Source organism: Oryzias melastigma, linkage group LG17 (genome assembly GCF_002922805.2).
Source record: "Oryzias melastigma strain HK-1 linkage group LG17, ASM292280v2, whole genome shotgun sequence".
Classification (NCBI taxonomy): Eukaryota; Metazoa; Chordata; class Actinopteri; order Beloniformes; family Adrianichthyidae; genus Oryzias; species Oryzias melastigma.
Genome location: NC_050528.1, coordinates 15,514,330 through 15,540,342, shown reverse-complemented (window position 1 = coordinate 15,540,342; position 26,013 = coordinate 15,514,330). Strand labels below are relative to the sequence as shown.

The following is a 26,013-nucleotide window of genomic DNA, read 5'->3' as shown; positions in this document are numbered from 1 at the left end:
CAAGGGTCTTGCCTAAGGACCCATTCTGGATGGAGAGTGGACAACCCTGGGAATCGAACCCAGGGCTCCTGCATGCAAACCCGATACTTAGCCCACTGAGCCATCCAGCCGCTATACTTTATACATTAAAAATAACATACCAAAATACCAATTACCATATAATTTGATGCTCAGTGCATAGATACATATATCTTCATAAAACTTTTTTTCTAAAAAACTTTAACCTAAAGATGATAAACAAAAAAAAATCCTAACTTTTTTTTTTTTTTTTTGTCCTGTCCAACAGCTGAGCCAACAGATGTGGGCTGAGAGCTTCTTGTGTTGTCAGATTTTACTGTCACCGGACGGAAAAGAAGAAAGTGGGGGGTGGGGGGGGGTGGTTCAGAGGAAAAAGAGGATGACAACAGAGGGAAAGCACATCATAAAACATCCAGGTCTAAATAGTAAACTAGAATGGGCGGGGCCTGTCTACACACACACACCTGTTGGTTGAGATAGTCTCCACATTTAAACCAGTCAGAATGTACACAATATAACTGCAACTCACAAACTTAATCATACAAACCGATAAATAAAATATTACCTACAACCAAGGTGTGAGTAATAATTATTACACTTTGTATGAACTTTATCATTTATTTTATATTTGATATCAAAGTGTTACATTTTGAACATCTTGTGTTGAAGTGAAATCCCTGTAGGTTGGGATGGAGAGCGCTGTGGAGACTCAACACAGATTTTTAATGTCCATCTCCCAGAAATCCACGTCTTTGTGTCTGCACAATAAACTGAGCAGCACCGAGTTAGATCAGGTCCTCATTCGTCTCTTCATTCCATGCGCCTCAATCAGAAAAATGCCAAACATTAAAGCATGCTCTAAATAATTAACACAGTAACTGGAAGCATCTCCACTACGCTTAATCAGGAACTCTTAAAATACAAGCATGAGCAAAGAATTACGAGAACAGACGCAATGTTTTTCTGCAAAACCAGCTGCTTCAGTCCAACTCATTTTCCTGAACATTTTAATCTAAGCACAAATTTAACAGGAAAACAAATAAAAAGGCTAAAAAAAGAGGGGATGATATGTATGAGGAAAATATGTTAAAGTTCATGTTCTTGAATCCTTGTATCATAAAGTAACTGTCAAACGAGCGTGACTCAGGACCTGCACCAGTACGTGCAGGAATCTCACTGTGCACGCAGCTACTGACTCACAGGTGCAGGGAAATAAAGACGGCAGGACATCGCTGAACTTTTTCACATGCCATGCTGTGTTGGAGAGCTTACCAGGAAAAACCTGTTCTATCAGGTGTTATGACTGATGCATTTCAGTGGATAAGCTTTACATTTCTAACTTTACTAAAAGGATAGAAAAATAAAAACAGTTCAATGAACTGTTACTAATATCTAGCATTTTAGGTATAATTTTTGCTAAGAATATTACCAATGAAGGCATACAAACCGAAATTTAAACCAATCTGATGAAATGTAAAAATAATTCATGAAATCTTATCTGCAGAACATTTATCCTTAAATAGGGCTGGGCGACAACACCATAACTATATTTAAGTAAGTAAGTAAGTAGACAAAAGTCACAAGGTGCTTCACAAGTTAAAAGCATAAAAACAAATACTTCAAAAGATAATTAAACATAAAAGACAAAGCTTCCCCGATTAAAAACATAAAAGACAAAAGCCTCACAAGCTAAGAAACATAAAAGACAGGAGCAAGTACCACATAAAACAATCATTTCAAGCCCAATTAAAAACAGACTCAGTTAAAATGCTGAGCAAAATAAAAGGTTTTAAGTTGGCTTTTAAAAGAGTGAACAGAGTCCAGGGAACGGAGGGAGAGAGGGAGCTCATTCCAGAGTCCAGGAGGGACAGCCTGGAAAGATCTGTCTCCTCTGGTCCGAAAGCGTGTGCGAGGGACCATCAACAGGTTCTGAGCCACAGACCTGAGCACACGAGACGGTCTGTAGGGAGTGATCAAATCACAGACATATACAGGAGCTTGGCCATGGAGGGCTCTAAAAGTCAGCACTAAAATTTTGAATTGGATCCGGTATGCAACCGGGAGCCAATGAAGATCTTTGAGGATGGGAGAGATGTGAGCTCTTCTCTTAGTGCGGGTCAAGATCCTCGCAGCAGAGTTTTGAATTAACTGCAGACGAGACAGCTCCTTCTTACTCAAACAGGAAAACAGACTGTTGCAGTAGTCTAGCCGCGTAAACACAAAAGCATGTATAAGAACTTCTAGATCCTTACATGACACCATTTTCCTGAGTTTAGAAATGTTCCTCAGCTGGAAGAAACAGTTCTTCACCAGCTGTTTGGAGTGCTGTTCAAGTGACATGTCTTTGTGGAAAATAACTCCCAAGTTTCTAAGGCTGGGTTTGACTGCCTGGCCAAAAGAACCCAAATGCTGCATAATCCCTGGTATGATGTCATCAGGGGCAATGACTGGTGTTTCTGTTTTTTCTGAGTTTAGCTGCAAAGTTTTTACTGAGCCATTGTTTGATCTGAATCAGGCAGTTCATCAGAGAATCCAGTTTGTGTGTCTCAGAGGGCTTAAAAGAGCAATATAGCTAGATGTCATCAGCAAAAAAGTGATAGGAGACATCACTGAACTCCTGGATGATCTTTCCGAGGGGGATCATGTACAACAGGAACAGGACAGAACCCAGAACAGAGCCCTGAGGAACACCGCACAGTAAGTCTGCTGACTCAGACATTATCTGATTAGCTATGACGCTAAAACTCCGACCAGACAAGTAAGAGGAAAACCAGTGGAGAACTGACCCTGACAGACCAATCAGGTCCCTCAACCTCTTCAATAGGATCTGATGATCAACCGTGTCAAATGCTGATGAGAGATCAAGTAAAACTAGAACAGTGTGTTTGCCAGAATCAGCAGACATCAAGATGTCACTATTTATCGTGGTGGAACTGTTTCTTGATAGTAAATAAGTCTATCGTGATAGACTTTTATTTTGAAGGGCCCAAAATGAACAACACTCATCAGTTGCAAGCATTTTCGCCTCTTTGGCGAGTAAAAGTTAGAGGGTTAGTCACCACATGGCATCTAAGTAGTTAAGCTTGGTAGTTCTTCTTTTGGTGAATTTCTATTGTCATCTCCTCGTGTACCGTCAGAACGCAAGGTAAACAAACACGTGACACAAGACACCCCAACCCTGCAGTCACTTCACCTGTGTGGGATTCTGAAGCAGCAGAACACGCAGCGCTTTATAATAGGATTCAGTCAGAACTGAAGGATAAAACTGCTTCACATAAAGAAACAAGCAGATTCATAAAAAGTGCTGATTTGGAGACAGTGCTGTTGTTAGACACTAATGCTATGATGTTAACTAGCTCCTGCAGTGCGTGTTAGATAGTATTTTCATGAACCATCCCATATGACCTGGCAGAGGAAATCAATAACTTTAATAAAAACAGTATATTGCATTGTGCATTAGCAGCATCTGTAGCTTTGCAGAGCAAGCGCTACACAGAAAGCTGTGACCTGTCAGTCAGCTTCCTTGAAGGTGCAGCTTCAATGTCAATGATATATAAGAACAATAACCATAACTTTGTTTTCAGGCGGTTTATTCATTTTTTATGATTGAATATAAATGGGATCACCTGTTTGTCTTTTTTTGAATTTAGGTTAGATTATAATAAATGTTTATGACATTTATAAATTGCTTTAATACCATTTCATTTAATAAAAAAAAAAAAAAAAATCAGAAAAAGGTTCCGAAAAGTAAAACCGCTGGTGTATTTCTGTATAAAATAGTGTTAAAATTTGACTGGTAAAAAAAAAAAAATGGTTTGGTTCATCTACCGGTCAACTCAGCAGGTGACTCAAATTCAATTTTGGTGGAGGTATTAAAGGGCTGCACGGTGGCGCAGTGGTTAGCGCTCTTGCCTCACAGCGAGAAGGCCCCGGTTCGACTCCCGGCTGGGACCTTTCTGTGTGGAGTTTGCATGTTCTCCCCGTGCATGCGTGGGTTTTCACCGGGGACTCCGGCTTCCTCCCACCGTCCAAAAACATGCTTCATACATTAATTGGTGACTCTAAATTGCCCCTATGTTGAGGCTCTGTGACAAACTGGAGACCTGTCCAGGGTGTACACCGCCTTCGCCCATCAGTGGCCGGGATAGGCTCCGGCACCCCCGCGACCCCGAAAGGGAAGAAGCGGCCAAGAAGATGGATGGAGGTATTAAAATGATTTAAAATTCAACAAAAAACAGAGTAACGTGCACTGCAAATTTCATGTTTCTTCTAAAACTGGAAAAAACTTTTTTCTTTTTTTTTTTTAATCGCCACCAAGCATGTTCAATCTTTGACTGAAATAAACAACAATTCACGAACACACAAACATTAAAGATCAGACCTGCACAGCATCAACAGTCGAATCCAAGGGTCACCAACCTTTTTGAACGGGAGGGCTACTTCATGGTACTGAGTCATACGAGGGGCTACCAGTTTGAAATAGCAAATTTGCTTAGTTATAGTTAGTTCTACATTATTAATAATGAATAATGATAATCCTCTATGTGAAGACACTGATTTCTCACCATAATTATCAACAATGACAACAAGCTAGGAAACAGATATCAATATTCATTACTTAATTAATCTCTGTAATTGTTACATTTTCAGGTGATCATTTATTTTTCATGGGAAAATCTCCCATTTTCACTACGTTGTACCATGTTTATCAATTATGTTATGTTAAAAAAAATCAACTTACACATTTTTAAACAAATCTCACATTTTGAACAAATGTTTGTTTGTTTTTTTTTCAACTAAATTAATGATCTTTGAACTGAAGTAGATCAGAGGTCACCTAAACTTATCTTAAGTTCATGTATCATCAACATATTTTATGACATTTTAATTTTTTAATCTAAATGCAAGTGTAATTTAAAAAATATGCTACAGAATAACATTTAATTTTAGACGCAGTTTACAAGTGAGTCGTGTTCATTTTAGAATAGATCTGAGGGCACCTTGTGTGGTCTTTGGGGGCCACCAACCTGGTGCCCATGGGCACCAGGTTGGTGGCCCCTGCTCTAAACCATGAGAAGATTAATTTAAAGAATTAAAGAGATTTAAAGAAAGATTTAAATAAATAAATATTAAAATCTAAATAACCAGCTGTTAATTTCTGTTATGAGCCACAAAGCGTTAAAATTTGACAAATATAGTTATTTGAGTTATATCGTGATATGTATCGTTATTGCACGATAAGAACACAACTATATCGTGATATGAAAAAATCCTATATCGCCCAGCTCTATCCTTAAATATCTATAAAGGTTTCCAACCCAACATCTCAGTCAAGAACCGAACAGAATTACTCCTGGCAGATCTGAGACATTAAGCTACAGGAGCTCTTCCCACATCAAAGACCATAAAAAAAAAGAAAATGCCTGAAATAAATATTGCAAAGGTTTATATAGCACAGAGTGCAACAAGAGAAGTGTTTTCTAGAAAAAGAACATGAAAGCTGCATGCATTGCCAGCTGGAAGTGAAGTATAAATTCCTTACAAAGATATGTATTAAAATGGTTTCTGAACACATTAAAATTCTTTACATATCTGTGGCTTTCAGTTGTCAAAAACATTTTTTTTTCTCAAAAATAAATGTCTTTTGTGACTGTGATGACCTCCAGTCACACAACAATAACCTGAAGGTGTAGTGTACAGTTCCACTTGATTTGATATGCATCTTTGGTTGCAGTTTATTCGTGTGTATCCATTGGTTTTTGTTTTGAGTTTCATGTGGAGCTGTACCTGCCTGAGGCGGCCTAAAGATGGTGCCAAACGGAGAAGCTCTGCAAGAGGGTGCTACCACTACCTGGACTCCATGGGGAGGGCAATGGAATTCATGCTCTGTTTTAAGACTTTCTATCTCACCCCCCCCCCCCTTCATTGTATCACTAGTAGTTTAGTAATTTGACCCACTAGTTTAAAAGTCCCCAGGTGTGTGGTAATGGCAGGTCAGTTATTTGAGTTCTTTCCTAAGTTACAGCTTACTTTATGTTTGTTGAGTTGACCTCTTTTATGGGCCCCTTTAAACCAAAAATGTTTGTTCCGTTGGATTTTGTTGGATATTAAAATGATTTATTTTTGGACTAAAACCCTGTGCTCTTAGTGGTGATTGCCCGGTCCATCACAGTGGTGTCAGAATCAGTCTGTCAAGAGCACAGGTTTTTTTTTTTTTCTTTTTCTCTTCCAATTACAAGACGCCATGCAGAGAACCATGAGGAGCAACAAAACATCAAGAGGAGATGGATCAAACCTATTGATGGATTCTGAGGCACAAGCTATGGAGGATCAAGAGAATGGAGCTTCTGGAGGGGCAGATTGCACAGAGGGCCTAGGTAAGGAACCAACAATCATGGATATGATGTCTCTTCTCCGTGCTCATATGGGACAGCAGGAAGCCCGGGAAGCTAAACAGAAAGAGGAGCAGGCCCGCCAGGAACAACGCTTTAGGGCGCTTCAACATCAGTTCCAGCTTCTTCAAGTTGAAGTGCAAGCACGCACCACACCTGTTCCTGATTCCAGGTTAAATCAATCTGAACCATCAGACTTAGAACCTTCGGAGGTGGGTCCTCCTCTTTCCCAAAGTGGCTCCAGCAGAAATCTCATGCATGCTCCATCAGGTCAGTCACACTTCTATGAACCTAGAATGGAAAAGCTGACAGACGATGATGATATTGAACATTTTTTGACAACCTTTGAGCGTATTGCAGGAGCTTGTCGCTGGCAGAGAAATGACTGGGTGTTTCACTTAATACCTCTACTTACGGGAAAAGCAAGAAGTGCATATGTACACATGGATGTGGAAGACTCTTTAGAGTATGACAAAGTGAAAACTGCTGTTCTCTGTAAATACAATATGAACCCTGAAACATATAGACAAAGGTTCCGCTCCTTGGATGTAAATTTTGAGGAAAGTCCAAAAGAACTTTATGCCAGACTAAAAGAACTTTATGTAAAGTGGATCCAGCCCCAGAATAAAACGACACAAGAAATTGGTGAAATTATAATCCTGGAGCAATATTTGAGAATGTTGTCACCTGAGTTGCAGGTTTGGATCAAGGAGCATGATCCTAAATCAGCTGCAGAGGCCGCAGCCCTTGCAGAGGTGTTTGTGGCTGCCCGAAAGAGTGGACAACCATGGAGCTACATTTCAGTGGAACAGAAAGATAAGTCAATTAACCAAAGACCATCTATGAATGTTATTTGAGTTCTTTCCTAAGTTACAGCTTACTTTATGTTTGTTGAGTTGACCTCTTTTATGGGCCCCTTTAAACCAAAAATGTTTGTTCCGTTGGATTTTGTTGGATATTAAAATGATTTATTTTTGGACTAAAACCCTGTGCTCTTAGTGGTGATTGCCTGGTCCATCACAGTGACATCGACTTTTACTGTCTGAGCTTAAAACAAGCAAGAATTTTAAAAGTGTCATCTCAGATTTTGCAGGAAACGTTGTAGAGTAAAAAAACATATAAACCTTTTTTTTCTTCCATTTTTGAGGTTGATGTAAACAAAGACACTCAAACACGTTTAAGACCACTTTATCACCCAGGAAGTCTATGCTTCAACTGACATGCTTCAAAGCTTTTGTTTTCTCGTTGAAACAAAAGATAACAATACTTTATTGATCAACTGATACAAGTTGTCAGCTTTTGAATTAAAACGCAGGTTTAAGGTATGGCTGAATTATTCAATATCTGTAGAGCTTCTCGTCTGCTATCTATAATCTGACTTTGATGATGACGAACTTGTTTTGTGTGATGAATAAAAGATATTTTTTGTGATGTCATCTAGTTCAGTCTGGTTCTGCTGAGGTTTTTCTCTGTCTTTTTTCTCCACTCTCACCCTTTGCTTGGCCATTACAGTGTATTAAAGTTGTGGTTTGTAATAACCCTAAAACATTTTGCTTTGCTTGATGAATATGAATGAATGAATTATTTTTTGTGGTATCATGAAACAACCTAGATTGTGAATTGGAGCCTTGAATAAACTTATTTGTGGTTTTTGTGGCAAAACTGCCTTTCTTCCGTCTTAAAAATGAAATATATTACTGGAAATATCTATAACAATGTATAAATAAAGGCAAAGCTAAAGTACAAACATGTTTTATTATTGTTGATTTCAACAATGTAAACCCCTTGAACTGATTCACTTCTGATCATTGAGACTACACAGACAAAATTAGCTAAAGTTAAGAAGAAAAAAGGTATACCAATACAATCTTTTTATTTTCCATCCTTTAAAAGACACAAAATATTTTTGAATGATAGTGAGATACTTGTCCAAAAACCTTAAAAACATCCAACATTAAGATTTGTACATATAAGGGTTAAGGTAGTGGGATGGATTATCTTTTAGTTTATAGCCCTAATTATACATGTAAAACTTTCTCAAAAAACATAAGCAAATACAGACAGAAAAGGATAAAAAAAACACTTCATTAATCATGGATATTAAATTGTAGTAAATGTTTCCACATGGCAATTATTAAACTCTTATCTCTTATTTATTATATATAGACAGGTATGGATAATTGATGGAAACAGAGTAGGAATAGATGCAGAGTTATCAGAACATAAACAGCTTGAATAAACGGTTACACAAGCTTGCATACTTCAGCAGCTGCTCCATCGGAAAGCCACAGCCCAGCATACAGTGGCTGAGTGAACGTGGTCTGGACTCTGTGGAGGAGGGTCATGGTGTCCGAGACGCTGAAGAAGGACAGAACTCCTGCATCATGATCCACGTACACTCCTACTCTGGACGACCAGGTTCCTGGGATTGAGGTTTTAATTCCGTTATGACGGAATTCGTAACTGTTCTTGAAACAATCCAAAGCCCAAGACTTTTCGTTGTCACCGAACATGCATTGGCGAAATGTCCCAGCTCTGCTGATATCTTTGTATGCAACTGCCACCAGGACACCCCTGCCGCTCCGCTCCACCTCCAGGTAGCAGCGACCGGTAAGACTTTCTTGACTCAAGACCTGCCAGGAATAGGCAAACCTTTGTGGAACAACAGAGTAGGTAAGCTCTTCTGATGTGTAAACCACTTTCCTGTTTTCCTTCGACAGCACGAGGTGAGGGTTTGCAGTGCTTGGATCCATTGTGATTGGGCACGCAAACTGTAAGAAGTTAGCTCTGCCTTTTGTAAGGTTTGATCTTTTCTTTGTGGTGTTAACTCTGCCCAGTATGTCGTAGAGATTGTGTTTGACTACATCAGGATTGGTCTTTGATGGCCGACCTCCGGGTGCCATGACACCAGGTTTGGTCTTCACAACATCAGTTGGGTATGAAGCGGGAACAGATGGCAAGGCTGAAAAGATGTCTGACCTTGATGTGTTTCTTTGTCTCTGGTCAGAGCCAGTTGACATGTGGTCATCAGAACTAATTAAGGCGGCCAGTGTTGACATTGGGTCGTCCTTGTTGTTCTCCAAAATCTGATCTGGGGTTTGGACAACACTTTCTCTGGAGTCTGGGACATCTCTGGTTTCTTGATTTGCTTGAGAAGCTGCTGGTTTAGCAGTGGTTCCAGACATCATCAGTATGATCTTTGCACATTCTTTATCAAGAACATCTAGTATTTTATACTTGGCCTCTGAGACAATTGCAGGGACTTTCTCAAAGTGTCGGGAATGACGGATCCTGACACTAGGCTGGTCTTCGTGTTGAGACAGTAAAGAGTAATTGAGCAGAAAACCTATGTCGTCGTCTGTTCGTGACAGGTTTTCGAGCTTTCGATCTTTTTCCCTCAACTCAGAGATTTCCTGATGGACACTCTCTCTGAGCTTCTTAAATCGACTTACTTCTGCCTTCTGTCGAGATGTTGCTTTCTCCTTAATGACGGAGAGATTTTTCTCAATGATTTTACAGAGGTCTGCGAACACCTTCTCTGTGTGAGCCATTGCGTTTTCAACTGAGTCATTTATAGAGTCCTCTTCCTGTTGAAAAGCCTCCATATCCTTCTCTTTTGTCTTGATCTTAGAATAGATTCTTTTTCGAGCTCCCTGAAGGTCTTTCTGCTTTTCATTCCTTTCAGCTGCAGCAGAGACCTTCTCGTGGCCTTTGTGCTCGTCCTTAGAGCACAGATAACAGATGCAGCTTTGATCGGTACGACAGAACAGCTTCATCACTTCATAATGCTTAGAGCAAATGCTGTTCTCTAGCTCAGTAGTCGGTGCCACCAACTTGTGCTTCCTCAGGGGGGCTACGTCAAAATGAGGTTGCAGGTGATCCTCACAATATGAAGCCATGCACTGCAGGCAGGATTTCACAGCTTTGCTTTTGAAGTCATAGCACACGTCACAGGCGACATCTCCAGGTCTGGCAGAATCCACACATGGCGTTGGAGGGCTTCTGCATCGTTCCTCAGGGATGTCAAAAGTATCTTCATCTAGGCCCACAGCCTTCCTCAGCTCATCCACTACAAATGCTAGTACGTTATTTCTAACCAGAAGTGGCCTGGAGACAAATTCTTGACGGCACTCAGGGCAACTGTAAATCCCAGAATCCTCTTCATGATCCAGATGTTTGTTAGCACAGTGCATGCAGTAGCAGTGACCACAAGGAAGGCTCACCGGTTCAATGAACAGGGACAGACAGAGGGGGCAGGAGAATCTCTCTCTGTCAATCTGAATGCCGTGTGCCATCTTCTTTCCTGTCGAGGTGACTTCCAGCAGAGGGATCAGAAGGCTGAAGGATTTTCACCTTCAGCTGAATTTATAAAAGCAATAGGGGGTGTGGACTTTGCTTCCTCAAAGAGGCTTGGCTTCCAATAAAGAGGTTGGACCATGTTCTGGTAAAGTCTGACAACTTTCAGGTTGGGACTTTCGGAAATTACACAATCAGTTTAACATAACTTAGGCTAACGGTTGGGGCATTTTGTGCATTACCATGTTATTTTTTTAATGATCAAGTGGTAGAATTATTTTAAAAGATACATATTCCTTTGCCTATAGGAAAGTGTCTCAAAATTCAACAAATAGCTTTAACAATTCATAACTGTGGAATTGTCATGAAAAGAGCATAGTCAGTGTCTGGTTTGGAGAACACTGAGACAGGTTAAAGACTTGTTTAAGTCTTATGCGAGCTTGGGAAAACAAGGCAGGAATGTGGTGTTGCTATTTTTACAACCTTAAAATGCTGCTGCCTCATGGCTGACATGGATTTTAGCAACAAGTTTGAAATTTCTTCATCAGAAGGCAGCCTTCCAGCCATTCCACATTCCTAACTTCACTGGCAAGATGGGAACTATTCAAAACAGGACTACAGATGTACTTCCTCCTGCAGGTTTTGAAGTTGAGTCATGGCACCTGGACTTAGTCTTCTCTTCTTGAAACTTTTAACCACTCATCCAATTTGCTTCATTGGTTAGACATGGAGTTTCCTAACAGCTTCCAGCAAACCTAACTTTTAAGTCAGAGATGATTAACCTGTTCAACCAGGTCTCAATACTCTAGGTTTAAGCACTTCCAGTGCTTACAGATGGTAAAAAGACAAGATTTCAAATATGTGATATTTTCTAACTTTTACATCCTGTTTGTGACTTATTGCTCATACCTTTAAGAATGAAAATTAATCTTAGATGAAACTTAAAGCAGATTTGTTGAGATAAAAACAGATGACCTAATCTTAGACTGGTTTGATTTACAGTATGTTTTGTGTTAGCTCAAATATTACAGAGAATATTTGAAAGGGGCCTTAAAGAAAGTTTTGATCTGTGCAGTCCAGTCCAGCATTTTCTCTGTTAAGCATTATTAGCGCTTAGAAGAGCAATAGGATTGTAACTTTATCAAATTTCCTGAAAAAATGTATTGTTTTGTCACAAAGGAACAAGTCTTGAGAAAAACAAAAGCAACATTACAAAATGTTAAAAACAATATCTGAGCTATTCATAGGTTGAATGATGCCCCTTTCCACACTGATTTTAAATAATATTTTAAACAAGATTGCAAAACCGGTTTTATTTTCTGTTAACTCTTCAAGGGTTTATCTCTTAAACAAACAATTATAAAAGCAGCAAAGATGTCAACACAACATATCAGTGCATGTAATGTAAGCAAACTTCCAGAAGTGTTACATAATTTATAATATTGGAGGCTTGCTGTTGCTGCACACCACCTGAATCAAACATGCTGTGTTCAACAACTCACCGATGGAGACTAAATAAGTAAAACATTTGTATTGACTAAAAAATGATTATTTTGATAGTTCATAGCATCATGGTGATAGAACAGGTGCTTAAAAGTATCAAACTGGAGACCCAGTCCCTGTGCTGGACTAGTTCACCTGAGAGTGACTGAGATAGGCTCCTCCAACTCCGTGACCCCAAGCTGAAGTAAGCAGATTTGGAAAATGGATGAATGCACCCCACATTAGATGTTTTAAACTGATACATAACCCCCCCAAAAAATGTTGACTTTCTTCAGAAATCATCTTGTTTCAGCATCAGATGTTTTTTAGATGAAAACCTTTTAATTGATTATTCTTTCAATAAGTCAGAAACACTAAAAACTTCTGTTTCTCCCTTCAACACACTGAAAAGATGGGAGGTTGTTCTTTCATGATCGAAAAAAATCAATGGAAGAATATTTTTGTAAACCTGTGTAATCACTGAATAGCAGAGACGTGCACAGGATTTTTGAAGGGCAGGGGCTCAAAGTCATAGAAGGCAACACAAACACATCTTTTGTTCTCTAAGCTTCTTCTTTTCCTTTCGGCTTTTCCCTTCAGGTGTCGCCACAGCAAATCAGTTTCCTCCATCTAAGCCTGTCTTCAGCATCCTCCACTCTAACACCAGCCACCTTCATGTCTTCATTCACTGCATCCATAAACCTCCTCTTTGGTCTTCCTCTAGACCTCTTTCCTGCAGCTCTAGACTCAGCATCCTTCTACCAATATATTCACTGTCTCTCCTCTGAACATGTCCAAACCATCTCAGTCTGGCCTCTCTGACTTTATCTCCAAAACCTCTAACATGTGCTGTCCCTCTGATGTATTCATTCCTGATCCTATCCATCCTGGTCACTCCCAAAGAGAACCTCAGCATCTTCATCTCTGCTACCTCCAGCTCTGCTTCCTGTCTTTTCTTCAGTCCCACTGTTTCTAGTCCAAACAACATGGCTGGTCTCACCACAGTCTTGTACACCTTTCCTTTCATTTGTGCTGAAACTCTTCTGTCACACATCACACCTGACACTTTTCTCCACCCATTCCAACCTGCTTGCACTCTCCTCTTCACTTCTTTTCCACACTCTCCATTACTCTGTACTGTTGACCCTAAACACTTGATCACCCTAACCTGCTGCATGTCCTTCCCATCCCGATCTCTGCCTTGCTAGTCTGTACAGGTCAGTCTCTCCCTCCATACTACCCAACCTAGCATACAAGTCATCATAAGCTCTTTGTTTGGCCACACCCTCCATTTCTATCTTCAGACTCATCACTCTATCTGACACTCTTTTTACCTCCACAACACTCCTAACAAACTCCTCCTTTAGGATAACTCCTACTCCATTTCTCTTCCCATCTCCACCATGATAGAACAACTTGAACCCTGCTCCTAAACTTCTAGCCTTGCTACCTTTCCACCTGGTCTCCTGGACACACAGTATGTCTACCTTTCTCCTCTGCATCATGTCCACTAACTCTCTACCCTTTCCTGTCATAGTTCCAACATTCAAAGTCCCAACTCTCAGTCCAACACTAGTGACTTTCCTCTTCTCTCTCTCCCTACGAACCTGCCTTCCTCCTCTCCTTCTTCCACCAACAGTAGTCCAATTTCCACCGGCACCCTGTCGGTGAACAGCACCGATGGCGGTCGTTGTTAACCCGGGCCTCGACCGATCCGGTATGGATTTCGTAGGTCTGATTCGCATATTTGATTTGGCAAGATTTTACGTCGGATGCCCTTCCTGACACAACCCTCTGTATTTATCCAGGCTTGGGCCCCCTCGTAGGCAATATATAAATAAAGGAAATATTTAAAATAAAGTTCTAAGAGATAAGTACTATGACATGTGTGATTGAAGTGTTACAAGTGTCATCCATCCATCCATCTTCTAGACCGCTTCTTCCCTTTCGGGGTCGCGGGGTGCCGGAGCCTATCCCGGCTACTGAAGGGCGAAGGCGGGGTACACCCTGGACAGGTCGCCAGTCTGTCGCAGGTTACAAGTGTCATTTTGTGTGTAAACAATTTATTGTCAACATGATTTCACTTTAGCAGCTTTTAGCACGGATGCACATAACAGCTCAAAAAAAAGACACTTGTTTCACTCCATTCAATGGAAAAAGGGGAGTATTGTGTGTAGTGTGTGAGAGGGGGTCCAGAAGAAGAGCGGCATTTGACTAAGAACTAGGCTTAGAAGTCTTTCACTCAGACGCACGTTTGTTTTGGGGCAAGAAAGGAGGACGGAAACAGGGAGGTGTGCATGCCAACATAAACCTTCAGGAAATCAATGTGGGTCACTGTAATGTTCTCCTAAGTGATGGAAACATGATTGTGGAAGGGCGTGGAGCGCTGAAAAGAAGAATGTACACTGCAACAGGGAATCCACCCCCAGCACCCTCGGATGTGAATCCCAAACAGCTTGTTTCTTCCTATAATGCACTTCTTGACAGTCAGGCTGACACGCAGGCACTAAGCGTGTGTGTTTTTATGCAAACTAATAGACTAATGCGTCCACCAAACATCACAGAGTTCCTGAAAGCCAGTGATAAATATGTACCAACAGGCTTTTAACCATTTTGTGGAAGGGTTGCATTATACTCACACTAGAAAATAACTACTTATCATTTAGTCCAACTATTTATCCATCATATAATCAAAAAAAATCAGGAGACAACGGATTATTTGAGATCAAATGAAAAAAGAAGAAAAAGTTGCAAACTGAAGGCAAGAAAAGTACCTGGTGCTTGAGGGAGGTAGGTTCCAATTAGCTTGGATCGCTTCTTTTCATAGCCCTTCTGAGTGATATCACCTGCAAGAGAAAGATGAATTCACTCTCCAATTCACTCTTCTATGTCAAAAAGCACAATGTCAGCATCAGTCAAAGTCTAATTAAAGGCCTCGTGCGGTGAAAATCGTGATTTTTCTTAAACTGCAATAAAACATTAGTATTTATGTCACAAATGAACCCCCGTATAATTATTTTGTCACCCGCGGCCCCGTGCACTCTCTACAAGCGTTCAAAGATAGCGCGGTCGCTCAGATTTTGGGCAGCCACAGATAAGTAGGTCATAGGTCGTGTGACGTCAGTACAGGAACATACAGCTAGATCCGCTAGTGTTGTGATGACTTTCTGGGCATGGAATTACTTATCATAATAGAATTTGGACTGCCGTGGATTTGGGGATTCGAACGGGATAATGGTGAATAGGAGTGTGGTATTTGGGTGCAGTAATGTGCCGAAGAAGGGGGTCTCCCTTCATGAATTTCCCGTTTCAATAAAGGAGAGGGGCGCTCCCCGGTCAGGGTGAGGCTTTGAGCCCTCCCCGGCCCACTGGAGGAGGAACGCGGGGGGTGTACGGGCACCAGGCGGGCGCGCGCCGGACGGCCAGGGTGAGGCCGCCGCGCCGCGCCGAGGAGGGTTTGTGGTTCCGAGGCCCCAGGCCGGGCATGGGGGGTCGTCCGGCGACGGCAGCCGAGCCCGCACGAAGGGTTTTTACTCCCTCCCGGGGCCGTGAGGCCGGCGGGGGTGGCCTCCGCGCGGGGCGCATGAGGACCCCGCCCGTCGCAGCAGCGGACCCGGGTGGGGGGGGCTCCGTCCGCCTCGGCCCTGGAGGAGGACGACAAAGGACGCTCCGCGGCAGCGGCGGCGCCTTTCCTTTTCCGGTAATGATCCTTCCGCAGGTTCACCTACAGAAACCTTGTTACACTTTTACTTCCTCTAAATAGTCAAGTTTGATCGTCTTCTCTGTGCCATCGCTGTATGAGCTTTCACCATCGTCATCCGAAGCCCCTGTATCCTCAGATGAGGAAACCTCCGGTTCAAACTGGTAGGGCTGTACACCCTCCGAACCCTGTGTCGTTAAAATTTCCGTGTTTGATGAAGGCTCATCACCTTCATCCTTAGAAATATCCGCTAAATCGTGGTCTACGTCGCTTCCCACACCGTCCGCCATTGTTGTTTACACTCTGGGATCCCTGAGGTGACGTCACGCGCAGCCCCCACCCATCACCACCTATCGCCCAAATTTGAAGCTGTGCACGACCATAAAAGGATCAATAAAATCACGCTGGATCATTTTAAGTGAATATTTTTAGCAGATTCGTTTTCCAAGTTCCATTGACTTTCTAAATTTAAAAAAAAAATTTGCCACTGCACGAGGCCTTTAAAGCTTACAAAGTAAAATCAAGGTTCACAGGATTCTGCTTAAAATGGATCTGGGGTAATAAAAGTGATTGCATGCAAACTACTATGACTAAAATAACTCTAAATCCATCAAATAGTAAAGAAAGAAGGCTGTGTTAATATGTAAACACACTAGAAAGCTGCAGTCTGGGACACCAACAGAAAAAAGAACAGGAATAGATACAATGAATTTTCACATTATGTTTAGTTATCCTGTTCACTCAACAGTGACCAGATGTGCCCTGAAGTCGCACACTGTATCTAAGCGTGCAAAAAATGAGATTCAGACAAGCATTTGTGCATTTAATTTACTTCTCAGTGCAGTAAACCACTGAGAAACTCACTGACTGATCTCCCCGAGTGAAAAAAATCAAGCCAGCAAAAGGTGTCATAAGCAGATTTCCATGCTGCACAAAGCAGGTTTGGATCCAATAGCACAGTTAGAAATCAAGTTTTAGCCCCTGGGGGATTACAGGCGTGAAGAGTCTGTAACATTTCTATATTAGGTTTTCAAGGAGAGACACAGAAGGCTTTAGGGGAGAAGAAATTAAGTTATAAAGTGAGCTCAAAACCACCCGACTTCTTACAGAGATTATCTGTTTGATAAAGGAACAAGAAACTAAACTAAAGAGACAGGGATTTTTGGAAATAGACGCTCCAGCACTAAGAAAGTGATCTATAAAAGTATGTAATTCTTTAAAATTGCCAATTTTTAAAAGATTTTAAGATGCATAAAGTATAGAAAATCCTCAAAGTCCTGCATTTTCATTTGATAAAATGTGGACAACTTCAAGTTCTTTAAGATTTCATTCAACTGCCCTATAGCTGTGTTAGGGGTGCACGCTCATTTCTGCACCACATCGGAAGATAGATGCATTAATCACCCCTATCGGCCAATGTGAACTCTTCAGACACAAAATCTCTCCAGCGTAGTTCTGCTTTCACCATACCATGAGCCTGCAACAGGTTTCCATTTTGAAACCAGCTTATTTGCACCATAAAAGAAACACGCTCCAAATTAATGCAATTTTCTCAATTTTTTAGCCCCTTTTCTCCTTCAGAATCTGCTGGGATTACAATGATCATGTTAACGGTTGAAGATTTACAGTATGTTAAATATTTTGTGTTTAGTGTCACAGACGACGCCTCAGGTGTTAACGGGTTAAAGAAGAGACCTCCTAAATCCAGAAGGCAAAGCCAACAGCTGCTCCTGAGAACAGAGCAGAGGTTGTTCTCACTTCAACAGCAGGAATAATAAAAATAGTCTGATGATTGGTCTCCCAATGCAGGAAATACAAAATATTGTGGGACAATAAAAACCTCCAGATGTCAAGCTCCCACATTCTACTTCTTACCAGCTTTGTCTAATACGGTATTTTGAGTGCCAGCCTTTTATTAGTAGCTACCAATCACCAAAAACCACACATGATTTTACTGGACTGCTGGAGGGGGAAAGCTGATCTGATGCTATTGCTAACCTGCTAACCACTAAATTTTGTTGTATTTTTTGAATGAATGAATGAAATGGTTTATTTTAAGCAATCAGGTCATAATACATAACATATCACTTAATGAATCACAAGTAGATTGTTTGAAAGGAGTGGAAGGAAACAAACTTATATAATCCCACCCCGACTCGATCATACCATATTTCTCTACATGAATTATCAATATCCGGTTCAGGACTTAATATAAAATATTAATAGATTCAGGCTATTAAGGATCATTAATATCATTGATGTAATCAAATTTCAAATAAACCACGGCAAATCATGTATATTAATCAGCAACAATAATCTAATATTCTCATTGAAAAAAAGACACTTCATGCAGATTGTATTCAAAGAATTATGATAATACAAAAAGGAATAAGTAAATCATCTTCATTTGCTAATGCAGTAAAAATCTAAACATTCTCATTAAAAAAAGAAATTGTTTTATATTAACTAAGACAATAATAATAACCTGAAATATTGCAACATTTGATTAGCTGCGTTTTTATTTTCTGTGGTGCCAGAAAGTTTTATAACTAGCAAATTTGGTTAAATTGTTTGCAAATGTCAAATCAGTTGTTTTTATTTGACAGAAAGAGAATTTTGATGGCTTAAGTCTCAGATCCAAATTCTTCCCGTATGGCACGCTGTGCAGCACAGGAGAAACGCAGTTTACACCTAAAGGTAAGTAATGACTCCTTGTTTTTGCACGACTTTTTAAAGTTATTAAACTGATGTTTTCTATTTTCCGAGTGCTGGCAGCTATGTTCTAAGGTGGATGACCAGCGACTATTGATGACATCATTGAGGGTTAGTAATGTAGTTGCCTAATTTCCCAGCCTGGGATGAATAAAGTATTGCTATTCTATTCTATTCTAGTAACATCTGAATTTGAAGACAGCAGTTTTTCATATCACTTCTGTGTATCTGTTTATCAGAATCAGAAGCAATTTTATTGCCAAGTACGATTTAACACATACGAGGAATTTGTCTTGGTGAAGATGGTGCCTACATGAAAACACCATTAAGTAAAAACAGAAAAGAATATTACAACATAACTAAATATATACACAACTTGCAACGGCAGTTGAATGCATGACATAAAAAAAAGCTACATGCAGAATCAGTGTGGGTTAAAAACTGATCCAGGCAGTCACTAATGCTGCGCATGTCGTGGATCTGTTGTATATATCAGAAGGGGGCAGGGAGGAGTGATGGGATGTTCTGGGACTTATTGATAAGGTGGACAGTAGACGGCGTCGTCTACAGACCTGTTGACTCTGTAGGCGAACTGCAGGGGATCCAGAAGAGGGTCTGTCATGGCTTTGAGGTGTGACAGCACGAGGTGTTCAAAAGTCTTCATGACGACAGAGGTCAGGGCTACGGGTCGGAAGTCATTCAGTCCTGTGGTCCTCGGCTTCTTGGGGACAGGGATGATGGTTGAAGACTTGAAGAAGGCTGGCATGTGACAGGTCTCCAGTGAGGTGTTAAAAATGTCTCTGAGGACTGGAGACAGCTGATCAGCACAGTGCTTCAAGGAAGATGGGGAAAGATAATCCAGTCCGCTGCCTCGGCGGGGGTTCTTGGCGTGGGGATGGCCGGGCGCTCTCCCCCTGAGTACATTCCATCACCATCCACCTCAGTGAAACATAAACACTCACCTGAGCACAGGTGTCAGCTCACCATAGCACTAATAGTTTGTGTGACAGAATGAAAGTCTTTATCTGAATGGGTTTGTATGATGGAGTGTGTGAGTTGCAGTTATATTGTGTACATTCTGACTAGTTTAAATGTGGAGACTATTTCAACCAACAAGTGTGTGTGTACCTATAGAGTGTGTGTGTAGACAGGCCCCGCCCATTCTAGTTTGTTACTTAGTCCTGGTTGTTTTATGATGTTGCTTCCCTCTGTTGCGATCTTCTTCTTTCTCTTTTTCCCTAAGACTCCCAGTAAACTCACCCCAGATTGGTGACAGTACTTCCTATAGATTCATGACTCAGCTATGACTCACAGAGACTCAGACCAATCGCTGAAGATGGGTTGCAGACGTTTCAAAATGGCGATAGCCGTTACAGGAGGTGACGGTGAAAGCGGTGCCCTACTTTCAGGAGGAGTGGAAGCAATGCATTTCCAATGGGGGACCTCATAGCTCATTTAGTCCATTATTTTTACAGTCAATGATTAAGGGCAAGGCTCGGTCATTGATGGAGTGGAGGGCTTTAGGCTAGTAGTTAGTGATCTGCCTGAGCCCACTCCAGACAGTTCCAGAGTTGTTGGCTGAGAACTAGATTAAAACACCTTCAATAATTGGCAGATTAACCATCAGATTTTCCCATTGTTTATGAGAATGGAATGGTAAGTGGCATATACCCTCCTCAAAGGCCCAAAGCGCTTTACAGTCAGACCCATTCACACATTCATACATTCACACAGTGCTGGCGGCTCCGCTGCTGAACACTGCCATCAACCTTCCACCAGAGGCAATTGAGTGTGACGTCATCCATAGAAAATAACTTACTTTAGGTAAATCAAAGTCATATAATTCACCATTTTGGCAATATGGACCCCGCCATGATGGAACCAGACAACATCAGTTAGTAGTGATTGGTCTGAAATGGCATGAGAGCAAAAATGGTTATTCTGACAAAAAGAATGACAGAGTTTTAGCTTTTTGCTTCTCAACTGAAGTCTACGGGGTTTTGACTTCTTGAAACCAGCAGATCCTTCCTGTCTGCTATTCAAGGGGTAAGGGCCACTCGGTTCAGTTCTCATATACAGTCAACATGTCTTTACTACACTGCAACACTACAGGTGTTTTAATGTGGGTGTTAAGACACTTCTGTCTTCATTTCACAGGTTTAACATTTACCCAAACATTAGGACCACCTAGATTATTATTTCCTTTTGATGAAATTCCACTCTATTTTACTTTATAAAAAAATGTAGATATAAAACAAAACTAATATGATTTATCTAGGAGTACATGCAAATGTGTCACACATTCATCTTAGCATTCTGAAAATGTCTGTTTAAAAAAAACAACTTTATGGAGACAATACAGTCCAGAAATCAGTCTCACTATGAAACAGCCTAAAATTCAAGAGGGAACATTTTTTATAAACATTCACTACTGTTTCAGCTTGTTTGTTTGTAAAGCCATTTCACAGGAGTCAGTCACTCATGCTTGCAATTCACAGGGAAGAGTAAGAATTTATCTAGGATAGTCATCTTTGATGTCTAAGATTGTCTGCCACCGTGAAAAAAGGCAACATTTCAGTTAGAAATACACTACCGCGATGATAATTATGCTTAGCAGAACTGAGATACACCCAGGATCACAAGAAAACTATGACGTTACATTTGTTTCAACACTTCAGCAACAAACTGACTTCACAGGAAGCTGCCATCCAGAGTTCTGTCCCTTTAAAGTTTCAGTCCTTTTAGTTATAATGCGAGGATTGGGAAATTTGTTCTCAGCATTTGATCCATCCCTCGGGAAAATGGGAAGCTGCAGAAACAGCCCAACACAGTTGGAAGCAATTTGGTTCAACCTCCCAATCCAACCCTTTATTGGTGTGCCAAAAAGGGATGAACTGGGTCCCATTTTTAGAGTCTCTGGTATGATGGTTTGAACCCATGACCTTCCAGTCTAAGGGTGGACACTCTTTCCCTAGGCCACTTGGTTGCTTTGTTGTGAGCTTCAAGATCAATTTGTTGTGGGAAAACTTGTCTACCATCTTTTTTTATACAGTTGGAATGTTTCTCCTGCATAACCTGCATGGATCCTGACACAGACACACTTTTAAATGCCCACAAATTTAAGAATCCCAGCAGGTTTAATTCAAATGCACCGACTGTAAAAATAATGGACAGAGCGAGGACTGAGGTCCCCCATTGGAAATGCATTACCTCTTCTCCTCGTGAAAGTAGGCCGCCGCTTTCATCGTCACTTCCTGAAACGGATACCGCCATTTGCAAACAATCTCCAGCGATTGGTCTGAGTCATAGCTGAGTCATCGAATCTACAGGAAGTACTGTCGTCAATCTGGAGTGAGTTTATCGTGAGTGTCCGCCTCTTTCCAAGCCTCGACTGGTTGTAAACAGCTTCTACTTTAATAACGCCGGAGAATTGTACAAGGCATTGTTCAAGCCTTTGAGGGAGAACCATTCCAACATTTGATTCTGTCAGCGGTCCTTTGGGATTTACTTATTTAGTCATTTTTGTTGAGATAAAAGGAGCATTTGGGTGATGCCGCTGTAGAGCAGCGTCAATCCCCCTCGCGCGCCGCAGCAGCAGCAGGTTGTCACTTCACATGCGCTGCTACCTTACAGTCTGATCCGATGCACGTGAGAAGCGCGTTCAGCGGTATTTAAAATAATTAACCATCCTAACAAGAGAACAGCTTGATCTTTTTTCTGTTTGAAAATACGACCAGGTCCTTTCAAGTTTGTCTCGCGCTCCTCAGACGGCTGCGTCTAATTCAGGCTGAAGCTGGAAAAGTGAAGAAGATTAAACTTTGGTTGGTGATTTTATGGAGGAGCTGTACCATTCCGTATGATACACAACTTATTATTTAAAATCTACAATCAAAACAGTGAAATAAAGAAAAACGAACGTTAAACAAAGAAAAAAGTCCAAAGCACATAACCTCAGACTGAAATCTATTTCTACAGAGTAAATCCTCATCTAAAAATGTCGACAGCATGCTCCTCTTGTTGTTTTAAACTGCTGCATCGGTACATTCCATTGAGGAAAACAACAGTAGGACAATGATTGGTAAACTGTTGAATTGTAAAGTAGGTGTTAAAAGGTCTTCACGGACCGCATTGATGAAGTCTGCTCCCATTGGCTACCCGTCATCTGTCACTCAAACCCCCCACACGAACAACGTCAGACCCACAAACGCTTATTGAGCCATCTGATTGGTCAATTTATAACTCTAATAACTTGTGATAATGGAAAAAAATCTTTAAAAAAATTAGGATTAGAAAAAAGAAGTTAATCAGAAAGCAGCAGAGGAAGAATGATTATTCTGACATATAAAATGACTGAGAAATAACTGTCTGTTTCTCAATGGATGTCAATGGGACTTTGGCCTTTTTTCAACCCAGTGGTACTTCCTATATGGAACACGGAAGTAGGGGGGGTTTGCTCTGTCCAGTAATTCTTATATGCAGTCTATGCTTAAATGATAAATAAAAAGAACTTTTGAGACTAAAGAAAAAAGGACAAATTTGAGTTCAGCTCGTTGTGAGCAGGAGATCCATTATTGCAGCTTTTCCTGATGTCTCAAAGGGCCATTGAGAGACAGTTGCTGCTGTTGTCGCTATAGCTGACCATGAATTATTGAGAGTCCTACATCCTGATGACGTCAGACCTGAGTGCTATCAGTTTAAAACAGCTGGTTGACATAAAAATATGCTGTTAGGTAACCCCAAACAAGTTTTGAGTTTGTATTAAAGGAAATCCAACTACCCAGCAGAACCCATCCGAGTGGTTCTGGGACACGGAAAAAGGTCTGCAAGCATCTGAGTGAAAGCAGAACGGCAAGCTGTCCCTGCTTGATAAAGCAGTCAGAAGAGAAGTGCAGGAGTTAGAATGAGTTTTGGTTAAACTGCAGCTTCACTGGGAACATTTCTGGCTGCTCAATCGCCTTCTGGTGGAGGAAGAATGTGTGAGGAGGCAGCAGTGAGCACAAACAGAGAGCTGAGCACCTCCATGACCATATACAGGGTGAGTCAGGGCCGGCCTGGAGAGTAGGCAGCGAGCAGAAAGAAGAGGCCACGAAACATCGAGAAACTGTGGAGGAAAATGAAGATGTGGGAATATTATGAAAGAAAAGAGGAATAGAAAAACCTAGAGAGTCAAAGGGTTTAAAAAGTTCATTTGAAAGTTTACAGGAGAGAAAAAATTGGCAAATACAGAAAAGTTTGTAAGGAAAACGAGAACAATTTTTGGAAAAAAGCTGAAGAGAAAGCTAACCTCACAGCATGTTTTTCTCCTCTGTTGTCAAAAAATAAGTTAAGAAAAACATTAAATCCTCAGTTTTTAAAATCAGAATTTGTCCTTTAAAATGAAATTTAAAAATACAGACAATTTGATTAATTTTCCAAAAGGAATTTAAAAAAGTTGGATCCATGTTTAATCTACTGATAATCTGGCAGAGTGTTCACCTGCATCAACTCAGACGAAAACATCTCAACTTTAAGCCATAATGGAGTTTGTTCAAGCCGTTTTAGTTTTAGTGTTAACTATTACTTTTAATGAAGGACCTCATTTATGTTTAAGTGGAGATATGTTATTTCTCTATAAAACAAAACAATATTTTCCTGATCTTTGGATGTCATTGGATTGGTTTGAATGGAATTAAACTGTTATCCACCTCCTGGACTGAGATTGTTGTATGGAAACAATTAACATAAAGAAACACAATCTGCAGGTAATGAGAATCGGCTGATTTTCCACACAACTGGACCTGACCACAGACTGACAGAGTAATGCAAACAGTTGTGTATATTCCTGCTTTGTGAGAAGAATTCCCATGAATCAGCATGCAACTGCAGGAGGACTTAGGGGTTTGTCCACACTAAAGCCTTTGTCTAAACTGCCCTTACAAGAGAAGATGGGCTATCTGTGGGTAAAGAAATGGGCAAACTTATGCAGCTCACATAAAAAAATCAAGGTCATAGACTGCTCAGTGAGTCTGCAGAGCGAAAATGTTTATGCACATTTTGCAGCTGCACCTGTCTATGACTACACGGGTCCGGACAACCCAAAAACTCGCAGCACCCGTGTGGCTAAGGTCAAAGTCCCACTCCAACTATATTGTCTATGGTAAAATCGTTCCCAGTATCTTTTAATTATGATTATGAAGTTTTTAGCCAAAATCCAAAAGCCTTTTTCATTTTTTAAGAGAGTTTATGGACAGCAGCAGTTGCTTATTAGAAATACAATTCTAGGTTAGGGACTGTAAACACAGACACCCGCTCCCTCCTCGTCGCTGAGAGCTCTTTTGCGCGCTCACACGCAAGCATATAAATTCAAGCTAACATTAGAGATGGAAAAATAACACGAGCAATATTTATCAATCCAGTTGTACAGCTTTGAGCCAGAATCGCAGTTCACTACAGCACAAGTGTTAAACGCTCATCATGTCTCACACACCGAAGAGTGAGCGAGCCAGGGTACGCGCAGGGGGAGGGGAGTACGGTGGCCGGAAAGTGCAAAACAATAATACATTTACCTGAAACACTTTTACAAATTTATAGAAACACTTTTACAAGTTTGACCAAAACACTTTTACAATTTCACCGAAACACTTTTACAAGTGTGATGGGTGACACCTGTAGGGTGTGGCTCTTCCATTAAGGCCCCTTTAAATAGGAGTGGGCGGGGCTGCCCAGCAGTGCCAGATTCTTGTGGGTGGCCAGGTTGACTGCTGGGCCCACGCTGTTTGTGCGGCAGCTGTAAGCCATTGGGGTAAATGTGTTTTTTGTTAATCATGTTTATTTTGTATTATTGTTTTTTAAATATTTTTAATGTACGTATTTTATGACAGGGCTGCAGTATCTGAAGGTAGACCTACAGGGTAAATGACTGAGTGTGGGTCCTCGATACCACATGTACGCGGCATTTTATTGCTTTTGATGTTTTAAAGAACTGGGTATTTTAACAACTGATTGTTTTTATTCCCCAGTCATCATACCGCTACCTGCTGTCCTTTTTATATTGTGTTTTTAGTTTGTTTTACTCCAGTTAGTCTGCAAGACGCAGACTAACTCGTTTTACACTTTTTTATTATTTTTATTTGTGGTCACTTCCGGGTCTGTAATTTCTGTTTGCCAGCTGATTAGATTTTAGCATGTGCATGTGTGTATTGTTTGACATTTTATAAGTTTTTACCTTTTTATCCTTTTAAACTGTTATTCCTAGCCCCCATGGCCCTTTGCATGAATTATAGGTGAAACTTCCGGTAGACGCTGGAACTCGTATGTATTTACATTACAACTGTAGAGCCGACAGTGCAATTCCTTTTGTTTTGGATCTATAACTACATATAAATGTGGAAAAACCAGCTGTCATGTCTTAAAAGAGGCGACGTAACAACTCCG

General features: G+C 40.8%; 3 protein-coding genes and 1 long non-coding RNA gene across 10 annotated transcripts in view; 1 reads left to right on the top strand and 3 right to left on the bottom strand.

Moving 5' to 3' along the window:
- The window catches only part of LOC112144307 (tripartite motif-containing protein 16-like), a gene marked incomplete in the record, with an annotated part of 1,074,856 nt that overhangs the window by 151,025 nt on the left and 897,818 nt on the right, over positions 1–26,013 (bottom strand).
- LOC112144243 (disco-interacting protein 2 homolog C) overlaps positions 1–26,013 on the bottom strand; it is a 279,772-nt gene that overhangs the window by 94,275 nt on the left and 159,484 nt on the right. For 6 of the 7 annotated variants that reach the window (XM_036216276.1, XM_024268647.2, XM_024268648.2 and 3 more), the window contains one exon: positions 14,963–15,034. The exons of the other annotated variant lie outside the window; for it this stretch is intronic. Coding sequence is in view for 3 of the 6 variants with exons in the window: in XM_024268647.2 (XP_024124415.1) it covers positions 14,963–15,034 (72 nt within the window). In the remaining 3 variants the exon portion in view is untranslated. The remainder of the gene's footprint in view (positions 1–14,962; positions 15,035–26,013) is intronic. 7 annotated transcript variants of the gene reach the window in all.
- On the bottom strand, positions 8,178–10,734 carry LOC112144275 (tripartite motif-containing protein 16). The gene has a single exon (XM_024268737.2). It carries the CDS (start codon positions 10,703–10,705, stop codon positions 8,654–8,656), a length of 2,052 nt encoding a protein of 683 aa, XP_024124505.1. The 5' UTR covers positions 10,706–10,734; the 3' UTR covers positions 8,178–8,653.
- On the top strand, positions 25,214–25,664 carry LOC118599921. Its single transcript, XR_004949456.1, has 3 exons — positions 25,214–25,381; positions 25,461–25,524; positions 25,599–25,664. It is a non-coding gene; the product is annotated as an uncharacterized LOC118599921 (long non-coding RNA).

Bases quoted from the DNA above. Each gene is read 5' to 3' on its own strand.
- LOC112144275 (XM_024268737.2), bottom strand. From the start codon at position 10,705: ATGGCACACGGCATTCAGATTGACAGAGAGAGATTCTCCTGCCCCCTC.